The sequence below is a fragment of the Pelophylax lessonae genome (genome assembly GCF_965119305.1).
Source record: "Pelophylax lessonae genome assembly, chromosome: 12".
Lineage (NCBI taxonomy): Eukaryota > Metazoa > Chordata > Amphibia > Anura > Ranidae > Pelophylax > Pelophylax lessonae.
Window position 1 is genome coordinate 22,836,258 of NC_138779.1, and position 23,293 is coordinate 22,859,550.

Sequence of the window (23,293 nt, forward strand, 5' to 3'; positions counted from 1 at the left end):
GCCACTAGGTGAATTTGGATTAAGTTTCTATCCAGATGACTTTATGGACCAGATTATCTTCAGGATACTCTCCTAGTATCCCCTTTCAGTTGACACACTGACACCCGTCCTCTGACTATCCTACACTGGGGTGGCTCCCCTCAGGTCAGGCCCCTAGACACAATCCCCTGTACTCACGTTACTGTTTTTCGAGGGTCTCCAGTGTCTCTTCCCCTTTAGAAAAAATGGTGTTGTATAGTGTGATATTAGTGTTAAATTAATTAGTTATTGATGAAATATTATATGGTGATAAAATATATTGTGGGAGCTCCAACGTTAACATGAAAATGTGATGAATGACAAAAATTATATAATAAAATATAATGGTTGCGCTCAACCAAAAATATAAATAGTGATAATGTAAACAACTGTGCAGTGACAAATTAAATAAATGGATGGGTTATAGACCCAATTAAATAAATAAATATTGATAATAAACCACAAATATAAATCAATTCATATGCAGTGTCGGAAATTAATTTGAATTCAGTCCCAGCAGAACTTTGACCCTTGACCCTTGAAAACGTCAGCTGCGCGCTGACGAAACGCGCCGGGACATCTGATCGCATCACGCCACTTCCGGCCCGGGTGGAACGCATCGTGGAACGCGGAAGCCCGTTCACCCGGTACGCGGCACATTTGTTTGTATCTACACGCTCTGCTACAAGAAGTTGTTTGTAAGTTTTATTCTTTAAATAAACATTCCCTCAATTTTACATGATTGATTGGAGCTATTTTGGAGAGTTTATTTATGGTGGTCCATTGATTATCTGGCTGGTCGATCCTTGGAGGAAAATAATCTGATCCAGGCATATATGTATGATCAAAGGCTTCTTTGACCCCTTATAATTTAGGGGTCCACCCCATCTGGTAAGCAGCCTGTATCACTGGGTGATTCTGATATTGGTGGAGGCTATACTATCAGAAGAAACACATTTATAAAGATTTCCAGCCTGCATTATTCATTTGGACTGTTTGCTGTAGTTCTGCTGGGACTGAATTCAAATTAATTTCCGGCACTGCATATGAATTGATTATGTTTGTGGTTTATTATCAATATTTATTTATTTAATTGGGTCTATAACCCATCCATTTATTTAATTTGTCACTGCACAGTTGTTTACATTACCACTATTTATATTTTTGGTTGAGCGCAACCATCATATTTTATTATATAATTTTTGTCACTCTCTTCCCCTTTAGCCAGCTCTCCTGGACCTCTGGGTTCAGTTCCGTTCCTTTGATGCCCAGGCCGACTGCCTGCGACCATGTGCCACCACTACAGAGGAGGAGACAGCCTCCACCCTCCCTCCAGGACTCTGTTCATCAGCCAAAGACCCGAAGCACATGTGCTCTTGGCTTTTATACAGTATCCCAGAATGCACAGAGACAACCTGTCTACTAATCACTAGGACTGTATCCAAGCCTATGGTTTCCTCCCACTCCCCAGAGTTCTTTGCCATGAGGGGCCATATTGAACATCCAGTGACCAGTATGAGAGAGTGAGAGAGATAACATCAAATTTAAAACACCCGCTCCCCATTCACACCTGAGACCTTGTAACACTAATGAGTCACATGACACCGGGGATGGAAAATGGCTACACCTAGGGGTGTACTTACTTTTGTTGCCAGCGGTTTAGACATTAATGGCTGTGTGTTGAGTTATTTTGAGGGGACAGCAAATTTTCACTGTTATACAAGCTGTACACTCACTACTTTACATTGTAGCAAAGTGTCATTTCTTCAGCGTTGTCACATGAAAAGATAGAATAAAATATTTACAAAAATGTGAGGGGTGTACTCACTTTTGTGAGATACTGTAAATGTTTGCTGTTCCATGTTTTTATTATGATACTGAATATGTAGATTTGTACATTAACCACTAGAGGGAGCACTGTATTTGACCCACCCTTAATAAACCTCCCTGCTCTCTGTATATACACTACAACCTTATGTCGCTTTTTTTTTGGCAGCTCTTCCCACAGATAGAGGAGGCGATGGTGCGCCCTCTGCAGGAAGCCAGGGATCACTATGAGGAGCTCATGCAGCTGGAGGAAGCAATGGCAGAAGTGAGTGCTTCATTGCATGATCCCCATACCTTTTATGTGGTTCCCTATGCTTTTTATTTAAAGTAGGTGTCTACAGGGGAAAAGTAGGGGGGGGGCTGCACTGCTGAGCTCCTGAAAATACAAGGTGCCTGGCCTCGATACTTGGAGCCACAGACCCAGGACAAGTATGCAGGAAATAAAAAAAAGAATTCCTCATCTCTGTACTTGTTGCTGGTCTGTAATTCAGAAAGCACTAAATCCATTGGGGTTGATTTACTAAAACTGGAGAGTGCAAAAGTTGGTGCAGCTGTGCGTGGCAGCCAATCAGCTTCTAACTTCAGCTTGTTCAATTAACCACCTGAAGACCAGGTTTTTTTGGCACTTTTTGTTTATAATTTTAAATCCGTATTTTTTGCTAGATTACTTACTTATAATCCCCAAACACTACCCTAGGGCAGTGATGGAGAACCTTGGCACCCCAGATGTTTTGGAGCTACATTTCCCATGATGCTAAACTACTCTGCAGAGTGCATGAGCATCATGGGAAATATAGTTCCAAAACATCTGGGGTGCCAAGGTTCTCCATCACTGCCCTAGGGAATTTACCATATTTTATGTATGTTTTTCGCAATCTGTGACCCATTGTGGAGATTTCTCCTCACTTCCTGTCCCAGAGCTAAACAGGAAGTGAGAAGAAATCCTGGCATATTAAGGGAATTCCTTGGGGACCCCCCCCCCCAGGTCACCAGAACTAGTGTTCCCATTGGAAGATTTCCCCTCTATTACTTTTCCGGAGACAACCCAAAATTTGTGATTTTCTATTACTTTCACTTCCAATGATAATGGTAAACAGGACAAATAAAGAGGGGGAATCACTTAAACAGGGACCACAGACCACAATAAAAACCGACAGGGGTTCTAACCCCTCTCCACTCTATCCAAAGCTAAAAAGAAAAGTTTTGCTGTTAGGTATACATTAAAGTTTAGATTCCTTGCTTTCTATAAAACTAACACTAGATGGCACCCTTTGCTTTGTTTTCACACTGCAATGTGCACACTATGCAATGCAATCCTCCCTATGTACAGTATTAATGGGCCATTTACTGGTTACTGGAACTGAGGATCTGGCTCTGCAGTCAGTAAATGTATGAAATCATTTCTATATTAAAAAATGCAAGAAAACCAAGCCTGGAGGGTGAGCGGCCCCAAACACAGGCAGTGAGGGTTTGTGGCGGCTCACCCATACGGCTGTCACATCAAGATGAGTGGCTGTGTCCCCGCAGCCGCTGCATCCTAATAGGCTTTAAAAGGTTGCAAAGCCCAAAAATCGGCCGTTCCCACTTCCATAGCTTCCAACTGTCCCTGATTTCGAGGGACTGTCCTTCATTTGTCCCCCATTTTGGTCTGGTCTATATAGTTGTATATAAATTGCACTATTTATTGTTTAAAAACTGCTTCCCAATGCTAAACCTTTCATCCGATTTCTAAATGGCCGCATTTATCAATTTCTAAAAGCTGATATAAAGGAATAATAGTGGTAAAAACAAGCATTTGTGGGTTTAACCAATCTTTTTTTTTTTTTTGTACAATTCTCCTTAACCAGTTCTGGACCGGAAGGATTTTCCCCTTTAATGACCAGGCCATATTTTGCGATTTGGCACTGAGTTAATTTAATGGACAATTGCGCGGCCCTGCAACACTGTACCCAAATAAATTTGACGTCCTTTTTTTCTCACAAACAGAGCTTTCTTTTGGTGGTATTTGATCACCTGTGCGATTTTTACTTTTTGCGCTATAAACAAAAAAATGCGACAATTTTGAAAAAAAAAAAATATTTTTCACATTCTGCTATTTAACATTCCCAAAAAAATAAAATAAATAAAAATATTTTTTTTTTTACATTTTGGGCCAATTTGTGTTCTGCTACATATTTTTGGTAAAAAATATCGCAATAAGCGTATTTTGATTGGTTTTTGCAAAAGTTACTACTAACTACAGGAAAGATTTATGTCATTTTTTTTATTTTTTTATTAGTAATGGCGGCGATCTGCAATATTTTGCGGGGCTGCGACATTGCGGCGGACAGATTGGACCCCTAACTGACATTTTTGACACTTTTAGGGGGACCAGTGACATTACTACAGTAATCAGTGCTTAAAATATGCACTGTTACTGTAGAAATGACACTGGCAGGGAAGGGGTGAACACTGTGGGTGATCAAGGGGTTAAATGTGACCCTAGGGGAGTGATTCTAACTGTGGGGTGGCATGGCTTCTGAGATGACCATAGAGACATGCGATCCTATATAGAAGGATCACATGGTCTCTGTGATCATTGCAGGGAGAAGGACGGACAGCTGTGTTTACATCAGCCGACCGTCCTTCTCCCTCAGCGGGGAGAGATCGCCGGTGTCAGGCAGCAATCGGAGCCGTCTGACACAGGCACAGGCTTCACCGCTGACAAGCGGCGCGTTCGCCCCCCTAGCCTCCTGAGAGCGAGCGACGTAGAGCTATATCGGTTTGCCCAGGAACGGCTGCCTGCCACAATAAATCTGCGGCGGGCGGTCATAAAGGGGTTAACCACTTGCTGACGGCCAGCAGTAAATATACTGGTCGGCTCTGTCCCATGAAATGACGTACCTGTTCGTCGTTTTGTGGGACCACTACAAGGGGAGCCAATCAGCGGACGGCCACCAGGCACTTGCAATCGCTCGTTCTGCTGTTCTGTCAGCAATGAACACAGGGATCCTGTGTTCCTCTTTTTTAGGAACACAGGTCTCTGTGTTCATTCAGTGAATACAACCCCCACACAGTTAGAAAGCACCCCCTAAGGACACATTTAACCTTTTGATAGCCCCTGGTGTTAACCATTTCCCTGCCAGTGTCATTAGTACAGTGACAGTGCATATTTTTAGCACTGATTACTGTAGTAATGTCACTGGTCCCCCCCCAAAAGTGCAAAAAAATGTCAGTTAGGGGTCCAATCTGTCCGCCGCAATGTCTCAGTCCCAATAAAATCGCAGATTTACAAAATAAATAAATAAATAAATAAATAAAAGTGACATAAATCTTTCCCCTAGTTTGTAGATGCGATAACTTTTGCATAAACCAATCAATATACACTTATTGGGATTTTTTTTTACCAAAATTATGTAGCAGAATTGCTGCCTTTGCGTGTGCTGCACACTCCCAGCACAGTTACCATTGACTAACTGAAAGCCAATCATGGCGGTCACTAGCCTAACAGCCAATCATGGCAGTCATGTGATCTTAAGCTGTGCCCTGGCTCCCGGTGTAACGTGAGAATTACCTACCCCGTGAGAAAAACCTACCCCTCGTCACTTCCGGCCAGGAACAGCTGAGCAGCGCAGCAGTGCGCATGCTCACAGCCCCGGATACCTAATGGAACAGCTGAGGATCAGACTAGTGCGCATGCGCACTAGTCTGAAACGATCTCGGTGTCCGTTAAAAAAACCTACCGACCCGGCGGTGACATAAAATAGCTGTGCTGCACTATGAGTCATCTCCGCTCCTGTCCCGGTCACTTCCCTGATCTTGGCTAGTAAATATAAAAGCGGCTGGCGGCTCCGTGATTTATCTTTTCATACAGCCGCCGCCGCTTTTATATTTAGTAGCCAAGAGCAGGGAAGTGACCGGGACAGGAGCGGAGATGACTCATAGTGCAGCACAGCTGTTTTAATGTAACTGCTCGCGTTACACAGACTGCCGTGAACCGGAAGTGACGAGGGTAGGTTTTCCTCACGGGTAGGTAATTCTCACGGAACACCGGCATCATAAACCTCTAAAAGGGCCGGGAGGCGCCGGCGCCAAGAGTTTAAGCTTTTGGAACATGTTATGCCCATGTTGGAGCATGTTGCCCTGGGGGCAATAGTTTATTGCATCGCTACTTTTGTAAGCCCGGTGCTGGGAGCAGTTAGGAGAGAGCCAGGAGGAGGTGCGGGTTACCCTAAGCTTGCACATGGTGAACTGGAAGGGTGGGGGACACTTTGGCAACTTTCCCCTGGGCACTGAATGACCTTCTCCTGTCACTGGTTACCCCATATTTAGGATGCAACATGCAACATGCACTTGAGTGCTATTATTCTTTAATGGCACCCCAAACGCGGTGTGATCCTCCTGCGATTGTTTTATGACAGAATTCCACGGCAAAGCGTGACTTTAACCACTTTCCGCACTGCTCACTGTGCTGCTACTGCGGCACAGTGGCTCGTTATCGTCTGGCGACGTAGACCTACGTCACCAGACATTCCCTTCTCTCGGCGGCGCGCGCGCGCCGCCGGATGCTCTCTCTCTTGCTGTATTCAGTTACAGCGGGAGTCGGGCCAGGGGAGGAGCGGCGGTGATCACCGATCGTCGGGAATCGAGTGTGGAGATCCGCCCGCTTGTGTAAACAAAGCGGGCGGATCTCCTAAGTGACAGGCAGGGTCAGATTGCAGGATTCAGCATAGCTGAACCTGCGATCTGTGCCTGTGTCACTCAGTCACCTCCCCCCACACATGTCAGTAAGCACCAGGCATACATTAACCCCTTGATCACCAATAAAAGTTAACCCCTTCCCTGCCAGTGTAATTTTTATAGTAACAGTGCATATTTATAGCACTGATTACTGTAGTAATGTCACTGGTACCCCCAAAAGTGGCAAAAATGTCAGTCAAGGGTCCGATCTGTCCGCTGCAATGTCGCAGTCCCGCTAAAAAATCGCAGATCGCCGCCATTACTAATTAAAAAAAAACAATAAAAATGACATAAATTTCCCGTAGTTAGTAGCTGCGAAAACTTTTGCGCAAACCAATCAAAATACGCTTATTGTGATTTTTTTTACCAAAAATATGTAGCAGAAAACAAATTGGCCTAAAATGTTAAAACATTTTGATTTTTAATTTTTTGGGGGGGGGGAATTTCATATAAAAAAATGTGAAAAATATTGTTATTTTTTCAAAATTGTCGCTATTTTTATGTTTATAGCGCAAAAAGTAAAAATCGCACAGGTGATCAAATACCACCAAAAGAAAGCTCTATTTGTGGGGAAAAAAGGACTTCATCTTAATTTGGGTACAGCGTCGCACGACCGCGCAATTGTCCGTTAAAGTAACGCAGTGCCGAATCGCAAAATATGGCCTGGTCAGGAATGGGGTAAAACCTTCCGGTCTTAAAGCGGTTAAAAATATGCGCATTGAGAATCTTTTTGCCAAAGACATGTAGCTAAATACATTTAGACCTAAATATATGACAAAAAATGAATATATTGGATATTTTTTAACTGTCAAAGTAGAAAAATATTGTTATTTTTTCTAAATTGTCGTTTTTTTTTTTTATTAATATCGCAAAAAATAAAAATCGCAGAGATGATCAAATACCATCAAAAGAAAGCTCTGTTTGTGGGGAAAAAAGGACGTAAATTTCGTTTGGGTACGGCGTTGCATAATTGTTAATTGTCAGTTAAAGTCGCACAGTGCCGAATCGCAAAAAGTGGCCTGGACGTAAAGCAGGAAAATCCTCTGGTGGTAAAGTGGTTAAAAATTGCGCTATGCAAGTCACCCAAAAAGAAGCTCCTTTTGGGCGAAAAATGTGCATAGGGCAGCCCCTTGAAGTTAATGGGCTGTCACACGTGAAAATTGCACAACAAAAATCGTGAGAGATGGGCCCTAAAGGTGGGCAGAAATAGAGTCAGGAACTGGAGCAGGGAGGTCAATCTGCTTCATGCTGCAAGGGTGGTGCACGACCTTGGTCCACTACAGGGGCGTAACTACAGGGGTTGCAACCTGGGCCCCATGCTCCATGGGGCCTGTGCGGCTCCCCTGTACACCTGGATAGGAGGGGCAGTGAGGGCAGCATGTAGAGAAATCACTGTCCTCCTTTTTCCTCCTGTAGAAAATTAGGATATTACATAAGACCAATAACAAAAAGGATTTTTAACCACTTTAGGACCGGAGGATTTTCCTGCTGTACGTCCAGGCCACTTTTTGCGATTCAGCACTGTGCGACTTTAACTGCCAATTGCGCGGTCATGCAATGCCGTACCCAAACGAAATTTACGTCCTTTTTTTCCCACAAACAGAGCTTTCTTTTGGGGGTATTTGATCACCTCTGCGCTTTTCATTTTTTGCGATATTAATAAAAAAAATGCGACAATTTTGAAAAAATAACAATTTTTCTACTTTGACAGTTAAAAAATATCCAACATATTCAATTGTTGTCATATATTTAGGCCAAAATGTATTTAGCTACATGTCTTTGACAAAAAAAAATTCTCAATGAGCGTATTTTTAACTGCTTTAAGACCGGAAGATTTTACCCCATTCCTGACCAGGCCATATTTTGCGATTCGGCACTGCGTTAATTTAATGGACAATTGCACGGTCGTGCGACGCTGTACCCAAATTAAATTTATGTCCTTCCCCCCCCCCCCCAAACAGAGCTTTCTTTTGGTGGTATTTGATCACCTGTGCGATTTTTACTTTTTGCGCTATAAACAAAAAAAGAGCGACAATTTTGAAAAAATAACAATATTTTTCACATTTTTTTTATATTAAATTCCCCCCAAAAATAATGTAAAATTCTAAATTTTTTAACATTTTAGGCCAATTTGTTTTCTGCTACATATTTCTGGTAAAAAAAAAAAATCACAATAAGCGTATTTTGATTGGTTTGCGCAAAAGTTATCGCAGCTACTAACTACGGGAAATTTATGTCATTTTTATTGGTTTTTTTTTAACTAGTAATGGCGGTGATCTGCGATTTTTTTTTGCGGGACTGCGACATTGCGGCGGACAGATCGGACCCCTAACTGACATTTTTGACACTTTTGGTGGTACCAGTGACATTACTACAGTAATCAGTGCTATAATTATGCACTGTTACTGTAAAAATGACACTGGCAGGGAAGGGGTTAACTTTTATTGGTGTTCAAGGGGTTAATGTATGCCTGGTGCTTACTGACGTGTGTGGGGGGAGGGGATTGTGTGACATGCTATGCTGAATCCTGCAATCTGACCCTGTCTGTCACAGAGGAGATCCGCCCGCTTTGTTTACACAAGCGGGCGGATTTCCTCACTCGATTCCCGACGATCGGGGAAGAGCGGCGGTGATCACCGCCTCTCCTCCCCTGGCCCGACTCCCGCTGTGTCTGAATACAGCGGGAGCGAGCCTCCGGCGGCGCGCGCGCGCCGCCCACAAGGGGAGGAGTCCAGCGACATAGGTCTACGTCGCTGGACGATAACGAGCCACTTTGCCGCAGTACGCTCCATGTGAGCGGTCGCCAAGTGGTTAATACAGAAATGTTGGCTTAGTGAAAAGTCTGTCCATGTACAGTATATTATGCACTCAATACTTGGTCGGGGCTCCTTTTGCATGAATTACTGCATCAATGCGGCGTGGCATGGAGGCGATCAGCCTGTGGCACTGCTGAGGTGTTATGGAAGCCCAGGGAAAAAGAATATGATCTGAAGTAAAACCAGTGACAGACCTCCATCCCTAATTAACCACTCGCCAACCGCCGCACGACTATATACTGCGGCAGTCAGCCCCCTACAGGCAAAGTGACATAGTACTACCTCGCTCGCCCCCGAGCCTGTAGGGGGCGAGCGTGCGCCGCTGGCGGCGTGCTACTGCCCCCATTCGTTCCCTGCCTAGCCCACATGTGTGACCGGCGGCTCCGATGTCACTCGCAATCTCCCTCAGGAGAGGGAGAAAGACAGACGACTGATGTAAACACAGCCGTCTGTCATTCTCCCTTAGATCATGACAGAGGCTATGCGATCCTGCTATATAGGATCGTATGTCTCTGTGATGATCTAACAAGCCACGCCCCCTGACAGTTAGAATCACGCCCCTAGGGACACACTTAACCCCTTGATCACCAATAAAGTTAACCCCTTCACGAATAAAGTTAACCCCTTACTGTAGTAATGTCACTGGTACCGCCAAAAGTGTAAAAAAATGTCAGTCAGGGGTCCGATCTGTCCGCCGCAATGTCGCAGTCCCGCAAAAAAAAAAAAAAATCGGAGATCGCCGCCATTACTAGTTAAAAAAAAAAACAATAAAAATGACAGAAATCTTTCCCTTAGTTAGTAAACGCAATAACTTTTGCGCAAAACCAATCAAAATACGCTTATTGCGATTTTTTTTTTTACCAAACATAGGTAGCAGAAAACAAATTAGCCTAAAATGTATAATAAATTTAGATTTTTACATTTTTTTTTGAGAATTTCATATAAAAAAATGTGAAAAATATTGTTATTTTTTTCAAAATTGTCGCTCTTTTTTGGTTTATAGCGCAAAAAGTAAAAATCGCAGAGGTGATCAAATACCACCGAAAGAAAGCTCTGTTTGTGGGAAAAAAAGTACGTCAATTTCATTTGGGTACAGCGTCGCACGACTGAGCAATTGTCCGTTAAAATCACGCAGTGCCGAATCGCAAAAAAGGGCCTGGTCTTTGAGCAGCCAAATCTTCTGGGGCTTAAGTGGTTAAACATACAAAGAGAAAAGGATGGGTCATGGGACTTTATATGAGGTCGGCCACTTGCTAATAAACAAGATGTGTAAAATCACAGAATAATAATAATAATAATTAATAATTTATTGGATATTACATAATAAGACAGTTATATAAAAAAAAAGCACAAATAAATTATAGACATACACAATTTAGGAGACTTGACATAACGTAGATAGGTCACAACTATAAAAGTACATTCCATATTGTATAAATAAATAAATAACATAAAAATGTATCATGAACGACACTTGGTCAGTCTCTGAGAGGCATGTCTTCATAACTGTGTGCTCTACGCGTTTCGTGGCTCTCCGTCCACTCATCAGGAGCTTAATTAAAAATGATATCTGTAATTATAGACTAGTATTAGAATAACAAATCTCATCTGACAAAAGAGGAATACAACAGATTGCTCCAGCAATATAAATGTAAAAAGGGTCCAATAACTTGCATTCCAATAAATAAAATAACCTAATGCCTAGAAATAAAGACCACCCCAAGGCAATCGTCATCATGGAAGTCCAGGTTGCTTTGATTGTGGCCTTCAGCTCGCCTGCATTGTTGGCTCTGGTGTCTCTCATCTTCTTCTTGACAATACCCCACAGATTCTCTATGGGATTTAGGTCAGGCGCGTTTGCTGGCCAATCAAGCACAGTGATATCATGATCATGTGACCAGGTTTTGGTAGTTTTGGCAGTGTGGGCGGAGCCAAGTCCTGCTGGAAAATGAAATCAGCATCTCCATAAAGCTGGTCAGCAGAGGGAAGCATGAAGTGCTCTAGAATTTCCTGGTAGAGGACTGCACTGACTTTGGACCTGATAAAACACAGTGGGCCAACAGCAGCAGATGACATGGCTCCCCAAATCATCACTGACTCATAGTTCCCAACTGTCCCTGATTTCGGGGGACTGTCCCTGATTTCCGGGGACTGTCCCTGATTTGGAGCAAAGTCCCTCTGTCCCTCTTTCCTCCTCATTTCTCCCTCATTTTGGTCTGATCTATATAGCTGTATATAAAATGTTTTTCCCAGTGCTAAACCTTTCATCCAATTTCTAAATTGCTGCATTTGTAAATTTCAAAAATCCAATATAAAGGAATAGTAGTGGTAAAAAGCACTAATCATTTTATTTTTGTATAATTCTCCTTTTAAGGGGGCGTGGCAGGGGGGTGTGTCCTATGCCTACATACTTTTACTAATAGCTGTCCCTCGCTCCCTTCTCAAAAAGGTGTGGTGACTGTGGAAAATTTTGCATTTCATTAGGGACCCAGAGTCTGGAGGAGGAGTGGAGAGGCACAGAATGCAAGTTGCATGAGGTCCAGTGTGAAGTTTCCACAGTCAGTGATGATTTGGGGAGGCATGTCATGAAAACTAACCCCCGAGCTTCTTCCAGTACAAATAGCCTTGAATCTGCCAGACAAATGGCATTTTCATTCACCTCCAGATCTATTAAATTGACAGTAAAGGATTTTTTTTTTTTTGGGCTAAAATAATAAAGGATTTTTTTTTGGGCTGAAATAAAGAAAAAAAGATGTTACTTTTATCTGCTCTGTGCAATGATATAGCACAGAGTGGTCCCTTACCTCCTCTTTTGGAGTCCCCTGTCGGCGCTGTCCTCGCCTCCCTCCTCCGGGTAACTTCTTAGCAAGCCAGGTGCTACAGAGGCACTCGTTCACGCCTGCTCTTGAGCTGGGCTGTGTGTGTCTATAGACACACAAAGCACTGGTAAACCACACCTCCTGCTCCCTCCGCATAAGAGTTCGACTGACAGCAGCGGGAGCCACCCACGATCGCAGGTTTCCGTGAAATGCCGTACCCGTATGTTACTTCACGGAAGAGATCATGGGCCAGCAGGGAAGCTGATGCATGGGGCCAGTGGCCGGGATTGCCACTTAGCACCCACGATCGCATTCCCAAAGAGACAGAACGGCGGTCTGCCAATGTAAACACGGCAGACCGCTGTTCTGTCAGAGATGAACACAGAGATCTTGTGTTCCTGCTATTCAGGAACACAGATCTCCATGTTCATCTAGTAAGTACAACCCCCACACAGTTAGAAAGAACCCCCTAGGGACACATTTAACTCTTTGATCACCCCTAGGTTAACCCCTTCCCAGCTAGTGTCATTATTACAGTAACAGTGCATATTTTTAGCACTGAATACTGTAGTAATGTCACTGGTCCCCCCCCAAAAGTGTCAGTTAGGGGTCCGATCTGTCCGCTGCAATGTCGCAGTCCAGCTATAAATTGCTGATCGCCACCATTACCAGTAGAAAATATAAAAATAAATAAAAATGCCATAAATCTACTCCCTAGTTTGTAGACGCGATAACTTTTGCACAAACCAATCAATATACACTTATTGGGATTTTTTTTTACCAAAAATATGTAGCAGAATACAAATTGGCCTAAAATGATGAAAGAAAAATTAGATTTTTTTTTTTATTGGGAATGTTATATAGCAGGAAGTAAAAAAATATTGTTTTTTTTTTTTTGTTTTTCAAAATTGTCGCTCTTTTTTTGTTTATAGCGCAAAAAATAAAAATTGCACAGGTGATCAAATACCACCAAATAAAGCTCTATTTCAAGCGCTGCGCAAACTGTTGTCGCTATATAAATCCTGTATAATAATAATAATAATTTGTGGGAAAAAAAGGACATCAATTTTATTTGGGTACAGCGTCGCACTACTGGGCAATTGTCAGTTAAAGTAACGCAGTGGCGAATTGCAAAATATAGCCTGGTCATTAACCACTTAAGCCCCGGAGGATTTTCCTGCTAAAAGACCAGGGGGTATTTTGCGATTCGGCACTGCGTGACTTTAACGGACAATTGCGCGGTCGTGCGACGCTGTACCTAAACGAATTTGACGTCCCTTTTTTCCCACAAACAGAGCTTTCTTTTGGTGGTATTTGATCACCTGTGCGATTTTTTGATCACGCGCTATAAACAAAAAAAGAGCAACAATTTTGCAAAAATAACAATATTTTCACATTTTTTTATATGAAATTCCCCAAAAAAAAATGTAAAAATCAAAATTTTTTAACATTTTCGGCCAATTTGTTTAATGCTACCTATGTTTGGTAAAAAAAATCGCAAAAAGCGTATTTTTATTGGTTTGCGCAAAAGTTATCGCGTTTACTAACAAAGGGAAAGATTTTTGTCATTTTTGTTGTTTTTTTTTTTTAACGCATAATGGCGGCGATCTGCGATTTTTTTTGCGGTACTGCGACATTGCGGCGGACAGATCGGACCCTTGACTGACATTTTTTACACTTTTGGGGTTACCAGTGACATTTCTACAGTAATCAGTGCTATACATATGCACTGTTACTGTAAAAATACACTGGCAGTGAAGGGGTTAACTTTATTTGGGAGGGAGGGGCTGTGTGTGTCCCTAGGGGCGTGATTCTTACTGTGATTGGCTGTGGCTCTAGCTGTAAGGACACTGATCAACGGATCTACATACTAGATCCGTGTGATCAGTGTCTGTACAGCGAGGAGAATGACAGGCAGCTTGTTTACACAAGCTGCCTGACATTCTCCCTCTCCCCCGACGATCGCCGAGTGGCCGGCGGACATCGGGTCCGCTGGTCACACGCGCGGGGGGGTCCGTGACCGTGCGGGAGCGCGCCTCCGCGGGCGCGCGCTCGCTCCCCAGACCCTCCCAGGCTAGTGACGTTAATTAACGTCACTCTGCCTGGCAGGGGCTGACCGCCGCAGTAAATCTACTTGCGGCGGTCGGAAAGCGGTTAAGGGGGAAAATCTTCCGGTCCAGAAGTGGTTAAGTACCAATGTTTGTCGCCATTCCACGAGTGTGCACAATTTTGAAGCATGACATGTTAGGTATCTATTTACTTGGCGTAACATCATCTTTTACATTTTAGAAAATTGGGCTAACTTTACTGTTTTCTTATTTTTGAATTCAAAAAAGTATATTTTTTTAAAAAAATAAATGCACTTGTAAGATTGCTGCGCAAATACGGTGTGATAAAAAATATTGCAACAATCTCCATTTTATTCTCTAGGGTCTCTGCTAAAAAAAAAAATATATATATATATATATATATGTGTATAATGTTTGGGGGTTCTAAGTAACTTTCTAGCAAAAAAACTGTATTTTTTTTTTATTCCGTAAAAAAAAACCCTGTATTTTTAACGTGTAAACAACACGTGTCAGAAATAGGTCCTTAAAGCGGAGTTCCACCCTGGGAATACTTTTTTTTAATAAAAATACCCCCGGGACAGTCAGGGCTAGTACATTCCACAATGGATAGCCTCTGATCTGTCCCGGGTTGCACTTACCTTTTAGAAGAAATACTTACCTTGAAAATGTATTGTCCAGCGCTGCCATCTCAGGTGTGGGCAGCTTGAAGCCAGCGCGATCCTCTTCTGCGTCCTCTTCCGTCTTCTTCGGTCCCACTATGCACTGCACCGGCCCCGCCGTCACTTCCGGTGCACGTGCCCCGGAACTGACGTCGGGGCCGGTGCAGGCGCATTGATTCCTGGGAGCGATGATGTTCAGCTCCCAGGAATCATTGCAAGCCAGGAAGTGACGAATCGCCGTGGCCGCCGAGGGGAGGAAGAGGAAGTAAGGTGAGTATATTTTCTTCTCTACGAGGTAAGTAAAAAAAAAAAAAAATGCGATTATCCATTTGTTTTTCAGGTGACCCGGAGCGAGAAGATGGAGATAAGTATAAATTTAGGGTGGAACTCCACTTTAAGTGGTTAATTCAGCCTGCAAATTCCTCCATTGACGCTAACAGCATAAATGTGAAAGCTCCCCCTGCTGGGCTATTGTATGCTGGCAATCGCTGGCGGTAGCTGTCAGAATATCAGCAGCTGCATCTGATTGGATGGCATAGGTTTGCACAGCCTATTGCATTAGGGTATGCACCTCAAGACTCAGTAGGGCAAGAATTGGCAATTGTCCGTTAAAGTAACGCAGTGCCGAATCGCAAAAAATGGCCTGGTCATTAAGGGGGGGGTAAACCTTTTGGTCCAGAAGTGGTTAAACCAGCATGGCCAATATATAACTTTCACTATCTTCATGGCAAATATTCTTTTTTTTCTATAAATGATCTGGGAAGATTTAACGTTCTGCATGGTAACGTGGCCTTCACATATTTTGGTAATTGACCATGAAAGTTCCTCTGTGCGAAGCAGATCAGACCGTTCTCTGAATAATCATTTTCTCTCCGCAGGTCCAGCAGAGGAAGACGGAGGCGTTGTCCAGCGGAGGCAGGAGAAGGAAGCGGAGTTCGGAGACGGCCTAGCCGCGCGTCTAATTCCCCTTTTTTTCCATGTGTAATAAGAGACTGTGAACCTGGCTTGGCGAAAGGCGCGGAGTCCCCCCCCCCTGCCCCCGCCGGGAACGGTAGGAGCGAGTCGATGATTAATATAACTTCGCTACGACCTCTTCCAGCTGTCCTGCGAGGATTGGCACAGAGGCTGTTTTCTTAAACACGTCATGGATTTCACTTTCAGCGTCTCCGTCCTTCGCCAGCGGCGTGCCTTAAAACAGCGGGGGGGCGAACGTCTTAGTTAACTCGGGCTCGGGATTTCTGTGGGGGGGGGGGGGGGATACACTGGGAGTCATTAAAAAAAGGATTAGGCTGTTCAACGCCTCAACGGCGGGTTACAATAACAGCGCTGGGCGGTAATAGATCATCGCTTTTTTACTGAATGAAAGCTCAGCTTTTTCATGTCTGTGTACGGCGCGTCCCAAAAATCCCGCCGCTCCCCAGATTTCATTACCGCGCTCAACCCCAACAGCTGGAGAAAGGCCATTCATCTTGTGAAAGCTACAATTTCCGATCTTCTGATTACTAATAAACTTTATAAAGTTCTGTTTTCTTGTCGTTTTTGGAATGGCGTACTTTGCGGAGATTTGGGTTTTTGAGCCAATGGTTGACATCAGAATTTGATCGCTTAAAGCCAAACTCCAAACCCTTGTGGCCCCACCCCACAGATTGGCTGCTCACTTTGGAGGTTGGAGAAGGGAGATATACACTCACCGGCCACTTTATTAGGTACACCTTGCTAGCAGGGCCGGGGCACGGGGTGGGCAGGAGGGGGCGGCTGCCCTGGGCACAGTGGTATCATGTGAGGTTTGAGGGCGCTGCCTTCGGAGGTACTACCTACAAGCTGGCAGGAGTAATGACAGCAGCTTTAGAGTAACCCACATTTGTGCTGGGGATGAGGGTATGTGTGCTAGGAGGGGAAGGGTGACAAGGATTAGTGCTGGGAAGGGGGTTTGGGCAGGGGGGGGGGGTATGTGCTAGGAGGGGGGGATTGGACTGGGAGAGGATTTGCCCTAGGAGGAGGAAATTAGGTGGTGGCAGTGGTGCACCATTTAGTTTAGGAGTCCTAATTTTGGGGGGGGGTGGACTAGGAGGGGGGATTTATGTTCAGTGATGGGAATTTTGGGGGTAGTATTTGTGCTAGTAGGGAGGATTGGGGGGGGATTTGTGTTAGGAGGGGAAATTGGAGGGTGGGGGGTTTGTGCTTTGAGGGGGGATTTGGAGGTAGGAGAGGATTTATGCTCAGAGGGGAAATTTGACAGGTAGAGGATTTGTACTAGGAGGGGACATTTGGGGGAAAAGAGGATTTGAGCTGGTAGGGGGGATGGTGGAGGGCAAAGATTTGTGCTGGGGATGAGGGTATGTGTGCTAGGAGGGGAAGGTAGACAAGGATTAGTGCTGGGAGGGGGGGGGGGGTTTGGGCAGGGGGAGGGGTATGTGCTAGGAGGGGGGGTTGGACTGGGAGAGGATTTGCACTAGGAGGAGGAAATTTGGGGGTAGCAGTGGTGCACCATTTAGTTTAGGAGGGGAAGGTAGACAAGGATTATTGCTGGGAGGGGGGTTTGGGCAGGGGGAGGGGGTGTGCTAGGAGGGATCTAATCTCCGGAGCGGCTCCCACAGATCTGATCTCCTGAGCGGCTCCCACAGATCTGATCTCCTGAGCGGCTCCCACAGATCTGATCTCCTGAGCGGCTCCCACAGATCTTATCTCCTGAGCGGCTCCCACAGATCTTATCTCCTGAGCGGCTCCCACAGATCTGATCTCCTGAGGGGCTCCCACAGATCTGATCTCCTGAGCGGCTCCCACAGATCTCATCTCCGGAGAGGCTCCCACAGATCTAATCTCCTGAGCTGCTCCCACAGATCGAATCTCCTGAGCGGCTCCCACTGATCTGATCTCCTGAGCGGCTCCCACAGATCTAATCTCCTGAGGGGCTCCCACAGATCTGATCTCCTGAGGGACTCCCACAGATCTGATCTCCTGAGCGGCTCGCACAGATCTGATCTCCTGAGGGGCTCCCACAGATCTGATCTCCTGAGGGACTCCCACAGATCTGATCTCCTGAGCGGCTCGCACAGATCTGATCTCCTGAGGGGCTCCCACAGATCTGATCTCCTGAGGGACTCCCACAGATCTGATCTCCTGAGCGGCTCCCACAGATCTCATCTGCTGAGGGGCTCCCACAGATCTGATCTCCTGAGGGACTCCCACAGATCTGATCTCCTGAGCGGCTCGCACAGATCTGATCTCCTGAGGTGCTCCCACAGATCTGATCTCCTGAGGGACTCCCACAGATCTGATCTCCTGAGCGGCTCGCACAGATCTGATCTCCTGAGGGGCTCCCACAGATCTGATCTCCTGAGCGGCTCCCACAGATCTCATCTGCTGAGCGGCTCCCACAGATCTAATCTCCTGAGCGGCTCCCACAGATCTCATCTCTTGAGCGGCTCCCACAGATCTGATCTCCTGGGTGGCTCCCACAGATCTGATCTCCTGAGCGGCTCCCACAGATCTGATCTCCTGAGCGGCTCCCACAGATCTGATCTCCTGGGTGGCTCCCACAGATCTGATCTCCTGAGCGGCTCCCACAGATCTAATCTCCTGAGCGGCTCCCACTGAGTGCAGGATGGGGACAAGGGAGATGCGGGTGACCGGGTAGCAGTGCAGATCCCAACACCCCCATTGGATGATCTCCTGACAAATGAGAGAGGTGGAGCCACCTACAATATACAGGGAGGTACTAGAGCAGGCTGGGTGTTTCAGCTTAATACAGCAACAAATGTAAGGCATGTGGAAAATGGCGCTTTTAAGGAGGGGGGGGGGGATGGGGCGTTGGAGGGGGGGGTTGCATTCAGAAGTGAGAGATGAAGAGGGGTGAAAGTGAGATGTGGATAGGGGATGCAAAGGTAAGCAGCTGTAGAAGAAGGCTACACTCTATACTCTCTATGCAGCGCACCCCTGAACTCTGCAGTCTGTATGCAACACATCGCACTCTGAATGTAGCGCACCTCTGAATTCTGCACTCCGTATGCAGCGCATCCCTGAACTCTACATGCAGCACACCCCTGAACTCTGCACTCTGTATGGAGCGCACCCCCATGAATAACCCCCCCACATATTCTGCACTCTATATGCAGCGCACCCCTGAACTCTGCACACTGTATGCAGCGCACCCCTGAACTCTGCATGCAGAGCACCCCTGAACGATACACTCTGTATGCAGCGCATCCCTGAAATCTATATGCAGCACACCCCTGAACTCTGCACTCTGTATGGAGCGCACCCCTGTGAATAATCCCCCACATATTCTGCACTCTATATGCAGCGCACCCCTGAACTCTGCACACTGTATGCAGCGCACCCCTTAACTCTGCACACTGTATTCAGCACACCCCTGAACACTGCACTCTGTGTGTAACCCCTCCCCCCCGAACGCTGCACTCTGTATGCAGCTCACCCCTGAACTCTGCACTCTGTATACAGCGCACCCCTGAACTCTGCACTCTCTATGTAGTGCACCCCTTAACCCTGTACTCTTTATGCAGTGCATCCCTGAACTCTGTATGCAGCGCACCCCTGAACTTTGCACTCTGTATGCAGTGCATCCCTGAACTCTGTACTCTGTATGCAGCACACCCCTTAACTCTGTACAATGTATGCAGCACACCCCTGAACACTGCACTCTGTATGTAACCCCCCCCCCTGAACTCTGTATGTAGTGTACCCCTGAACTCTGCACTCTGTACTTAGTGCACCCCTGAACTCTGCACTGTGTGTAAATCCCCCCCCCTCAAATGCTGCACTCTGTGTGTAACCCTTCCAAACTCTGCACTCTGTACATAATACACTCCTGGTATTTATTGCCCTTTTAAGACCCCCCCCCCCCCCATTGCTAGTTTAATGCGGTTTGGAGGGGGGGGGGGTGGTTTGGTTGAGTTCCTGCACCTATTTTCTGAGAAAAAAACCACATAACGTAACCCATAGCAACAAACTGACATTTTTCATGCACAGGTTTAGAAATGAAAGTGGGGATCTGATTGGTTCTGGGCAGACAGTGCGCTCGTCTCATCGGCACAAAGTCCCAAACTGTAAAATGAAGAAAAACAAAATACGACTACAATTCAGGAAAGGCTCCAGCTACATAAAATCTGAGAAACAATGGAAAAGGCGGAAATATAAGGTAAAGCAGGAAGAGTAGAAGTGGGGAACGTTACTATGTCTGGACAGTAAGAAAACACAGCGATCTAAGCGGCACTACGGTATGCCATGCGATTCCAGAGCAGACATGGATCGGTGCCACCGGCCCGGCGTTCTGTTGTTCTTCAGCCTCTCTGAAGGTTAAATCAATAATGCCGCTTCCTCCACAGACGGAGCCCAGCCAGGTCCGGGTGCTAATTAACTACAATGCTGTTCATAAGACTCCGCCAAGAAAGTCCACACAAAGCCAGCGACTTTCAAGAGCTCTAAAGTGGAACGCCAGACAAAGGGTTTTCGTTACCTACTTCTAAATCAGACGAGTTATCTCACCATACACTGATAGATTTTTATTTTTTTTTTAACCGCTTGCCGACAGATATTCTGCGGCAGGCTGGCTCAGCTGCGCGAATCGACGTATGGGTGTGTCAGTTCGCGGGAGCGGTCCTGGGGGCGAGCGCTCACCGCCCACCCCGACTAGGCAGCGAAGATGCCGATCCACAGGACTCTGTGATCATTTCAGAGAGAAGAACGGTCTGCTGTGTTTACAACAGCTGACTGTTGTTCTCTCTCTATGGGGAGCGATCACGGGTGCCGCCAGGCACCCGCGATCGTTCCCCGCTGCGAGATAAGAACGGTCAGCCGTTGTAAGCACAGCAGACCGTTGTTCTCTCAGAAATGATCACAGAGCGCCTGTGATCCTTCTATATAGGATCACAGGTCTCTATGATCATTTCACTAGCCACGCCCCCATGGAGTTAGAAAACACCCCCTAGGCTCACACTTAACCACCCTTTGATCACCCCTGGATTAACCCCTTCCCTGCCACGCCCCGCCCCTGCAAGAATCTGCTTTCTGAAAATACTAGTTGCCTTGCTTCATTACCACCTGATTCCCTAACCTGGACCAGTTCACACCATGGCATATTATGTGCACTACATTGCAGGATCACAGCATGCTAACGGTACATAAAAATGAGCATTTATGAACCTCTTCACATCAGTGAATTGCATGAGAGCCAAGGCTTTTTTCTCAGTGGGAATGCGGGGGAACACGGTTCCGGCACCTCCAACACTGAATGTAGTTTATGGCGAGGTATGCTAGAGGGTCTATTGGTGCTGGCTGCAGGGGGATCGATTGTTGCTGGTGGGGATCTATTTTTTTAAAGGATGTCTATTGTTGTTGAGTAGGTCCATTGTTGTTGGCTGGAGGGGTCTTTTGTTGCTGGGGGGGGGTCAATTGTTGCTGGGAGAGGGATCTATTGTTGAGGGAGAGGTCTATTGTTCCTGGCTGCCGGAGGGTCTATTGATGCTGGCTGCAGAGAGATCTGTTGTTGCTGCGTAGGGTCTGTTGCTGGGGTGGTTTTTTTTGCGGGGGGGGGGGGTGTCCATTGTTGCTGGGGGTTGGTCTGTTGTTGTGTGGTGGGTCTGTTGTTGTTGGTGCCATCTAATGTTGCTGGGGTCTATCAAATTCTATACAAATTACTTAGTAGCACAAAATGATACTTGGTTCCGCTTTCTCTAAAAGGGGTGGTACTGGGAGGTGGGTAGGGGTGGAGCCAAGAGGCAGTGCTCAGAGGTGGGTAGGGAGCAGGAGGGTCTATTGCTGCTGGCTGTGGGGGATCTATAGTTGCTGGTGGGGGGGGTCTATTTTTTTTTAAGGATGTCTATTGTTGAGTAGGTCTATTGTTGTTGGCTGGGGGGTCAGCTGTTGCTTGGAGGGATCTATTGTTGAGGGAGAGGTCTATTGTTGCTGGCTGCTGGAGGGTCTATTGATGCTGGCTGCAGGGAGATCTGTTGTTGCTGCTGAGGGTCTATTGCTGGGGTGGTATTTTGCTGCGGGGGAGGGGGTCCATTGTTGCTGGGGGTCGGTCTATTGTTGTGTGGGGATCTATTGTTGCTGTGGTGATGATACTTGGCTCTGTGTTCTCTCAAAGGGGTGGTACTGGGAGGTGGGAAGGGGGTGGAGCCAAGAGACAGTGCTCAGAGGTGGGTAAAGGGCAGAAGGGTCTATTGATGCTGGCCGCGGGGATCTATTGAAGCTGGTGGGGATCTTTTTTTTACGTGGGTTTATTGTTGCTGAGTAGATCTATTGTTGTTAGCTGGGGGTCATTTGTTGCTGGGAGGGATCTATTGTTGAGGGAGAGGTCTATTGTTGCTGTCTGCCGGAGGCTCTATTGATGCTGGCTGCAGGGAAATCTGTTGTTGCTGCTGAGGGTCTATTGCTGGGTGGCATTTTTTTGCAGGGGGGGGTCCATTGTTGCTGGGGATTGGTCTGTTGTTGTGTGGGGGATCTATTGTTGCTGTGGCGGGGTCTGTTGTTGCTGGGGGATTCTAATGTTGCTGGGGTCTATCAAATTCCATACAAATTACTTAGTAGCACAAAATGATACTTGGCTCTGTATTCTCTCAAAGGGGTGGTACTGGGAGGTGGGTAGGGGGTGGAGCCAAGAGACAGTGCTGAGAGGTGGATAGGGGGCAAAGTTCCTGCACCTATTCTCTGAGAAAAAAAAGCCTTGATAAGCACACAGGATTTCAAATGCCTGCTAGAAGATTCTACCCAGCCTGCAGCAACATGCCCCCTAAATGATGGGGGGGAGGGGGGGCTGTGATGTGAAGACTTGTTTAGTATCAGGTCTGCAGTCTCTGACCATCTATTGTAACTTGTCTGCAGTCTCTGACCATCTTCTGTATCATGTCTAAAGTCTGTGACCATCTCATGTTTGCAGTCTCTGACATCTCTTGTATCATTTCTGCAGTCTCTGACCATCTTATGTATCATGTCTGCAGTCTCTGAAAATCTCTTGTATCATTTCTGCAGTCTCTGACCATCTTCTGTGCCCTACGCACTGTAGGAGAACCTCTGCCAGGATCACACCATTCCTAGTTTTCAAAATCTTCTGGAACATGAACATGAGTGTGGGTAATGTCCCCCTTCTCTCTTCTATCCATGAAGGTCATTGATGCATATTGGCCTTCACACCTACAAATGTTTACTTACCAAACCCAACCACACTCATCATCATGTCTACATGAAATTATGTCTACTGTCACTGACCATCTCCTGTATCATGTCTGCAGTCTCTGACCATCTTATGTATCATGTCTGCAGTCTCTGACAATCTCTTGTATCATTTCTGCAGTCTCTGACCATCTCTTGTATCATTTCTGCAGTCTCTGACCATCTTCTGTGCC

The 23,293-nt window shown here is 45.9% G+C and overlaps 1 protein-coding gene across 1 annotated transcript in view; it reads left to right on the top strand.

Annotated features, from left to right (window-relative positions):
* The window catches only part of LOC309567833 (high affinity cGMP-specific 3',5'-cyclic phosphodiesterase 9A-like), a 107,290-nt gene extending 90,926 nt beyond the window's left edge, over positions 1-16,364 (top strand). The window contains exons 17-18 of the mRNA XM_082273319.1: positions 2,015-2,110; positions 15,806-16,364. Coding sequence (XP_082129445.1) covers positions 2,015-2,110; positions 15,806-15,877 — 168 coding nt within the window. The 3' untranslated portion in view covers positions 15,878-16,364. The remainder of the gene's footprint in view (positions 1-2,014; positions 2,111-15,805) is intronic.
* Positions 16,365-23,293: the final 6,929 nt, after the last annotated feature.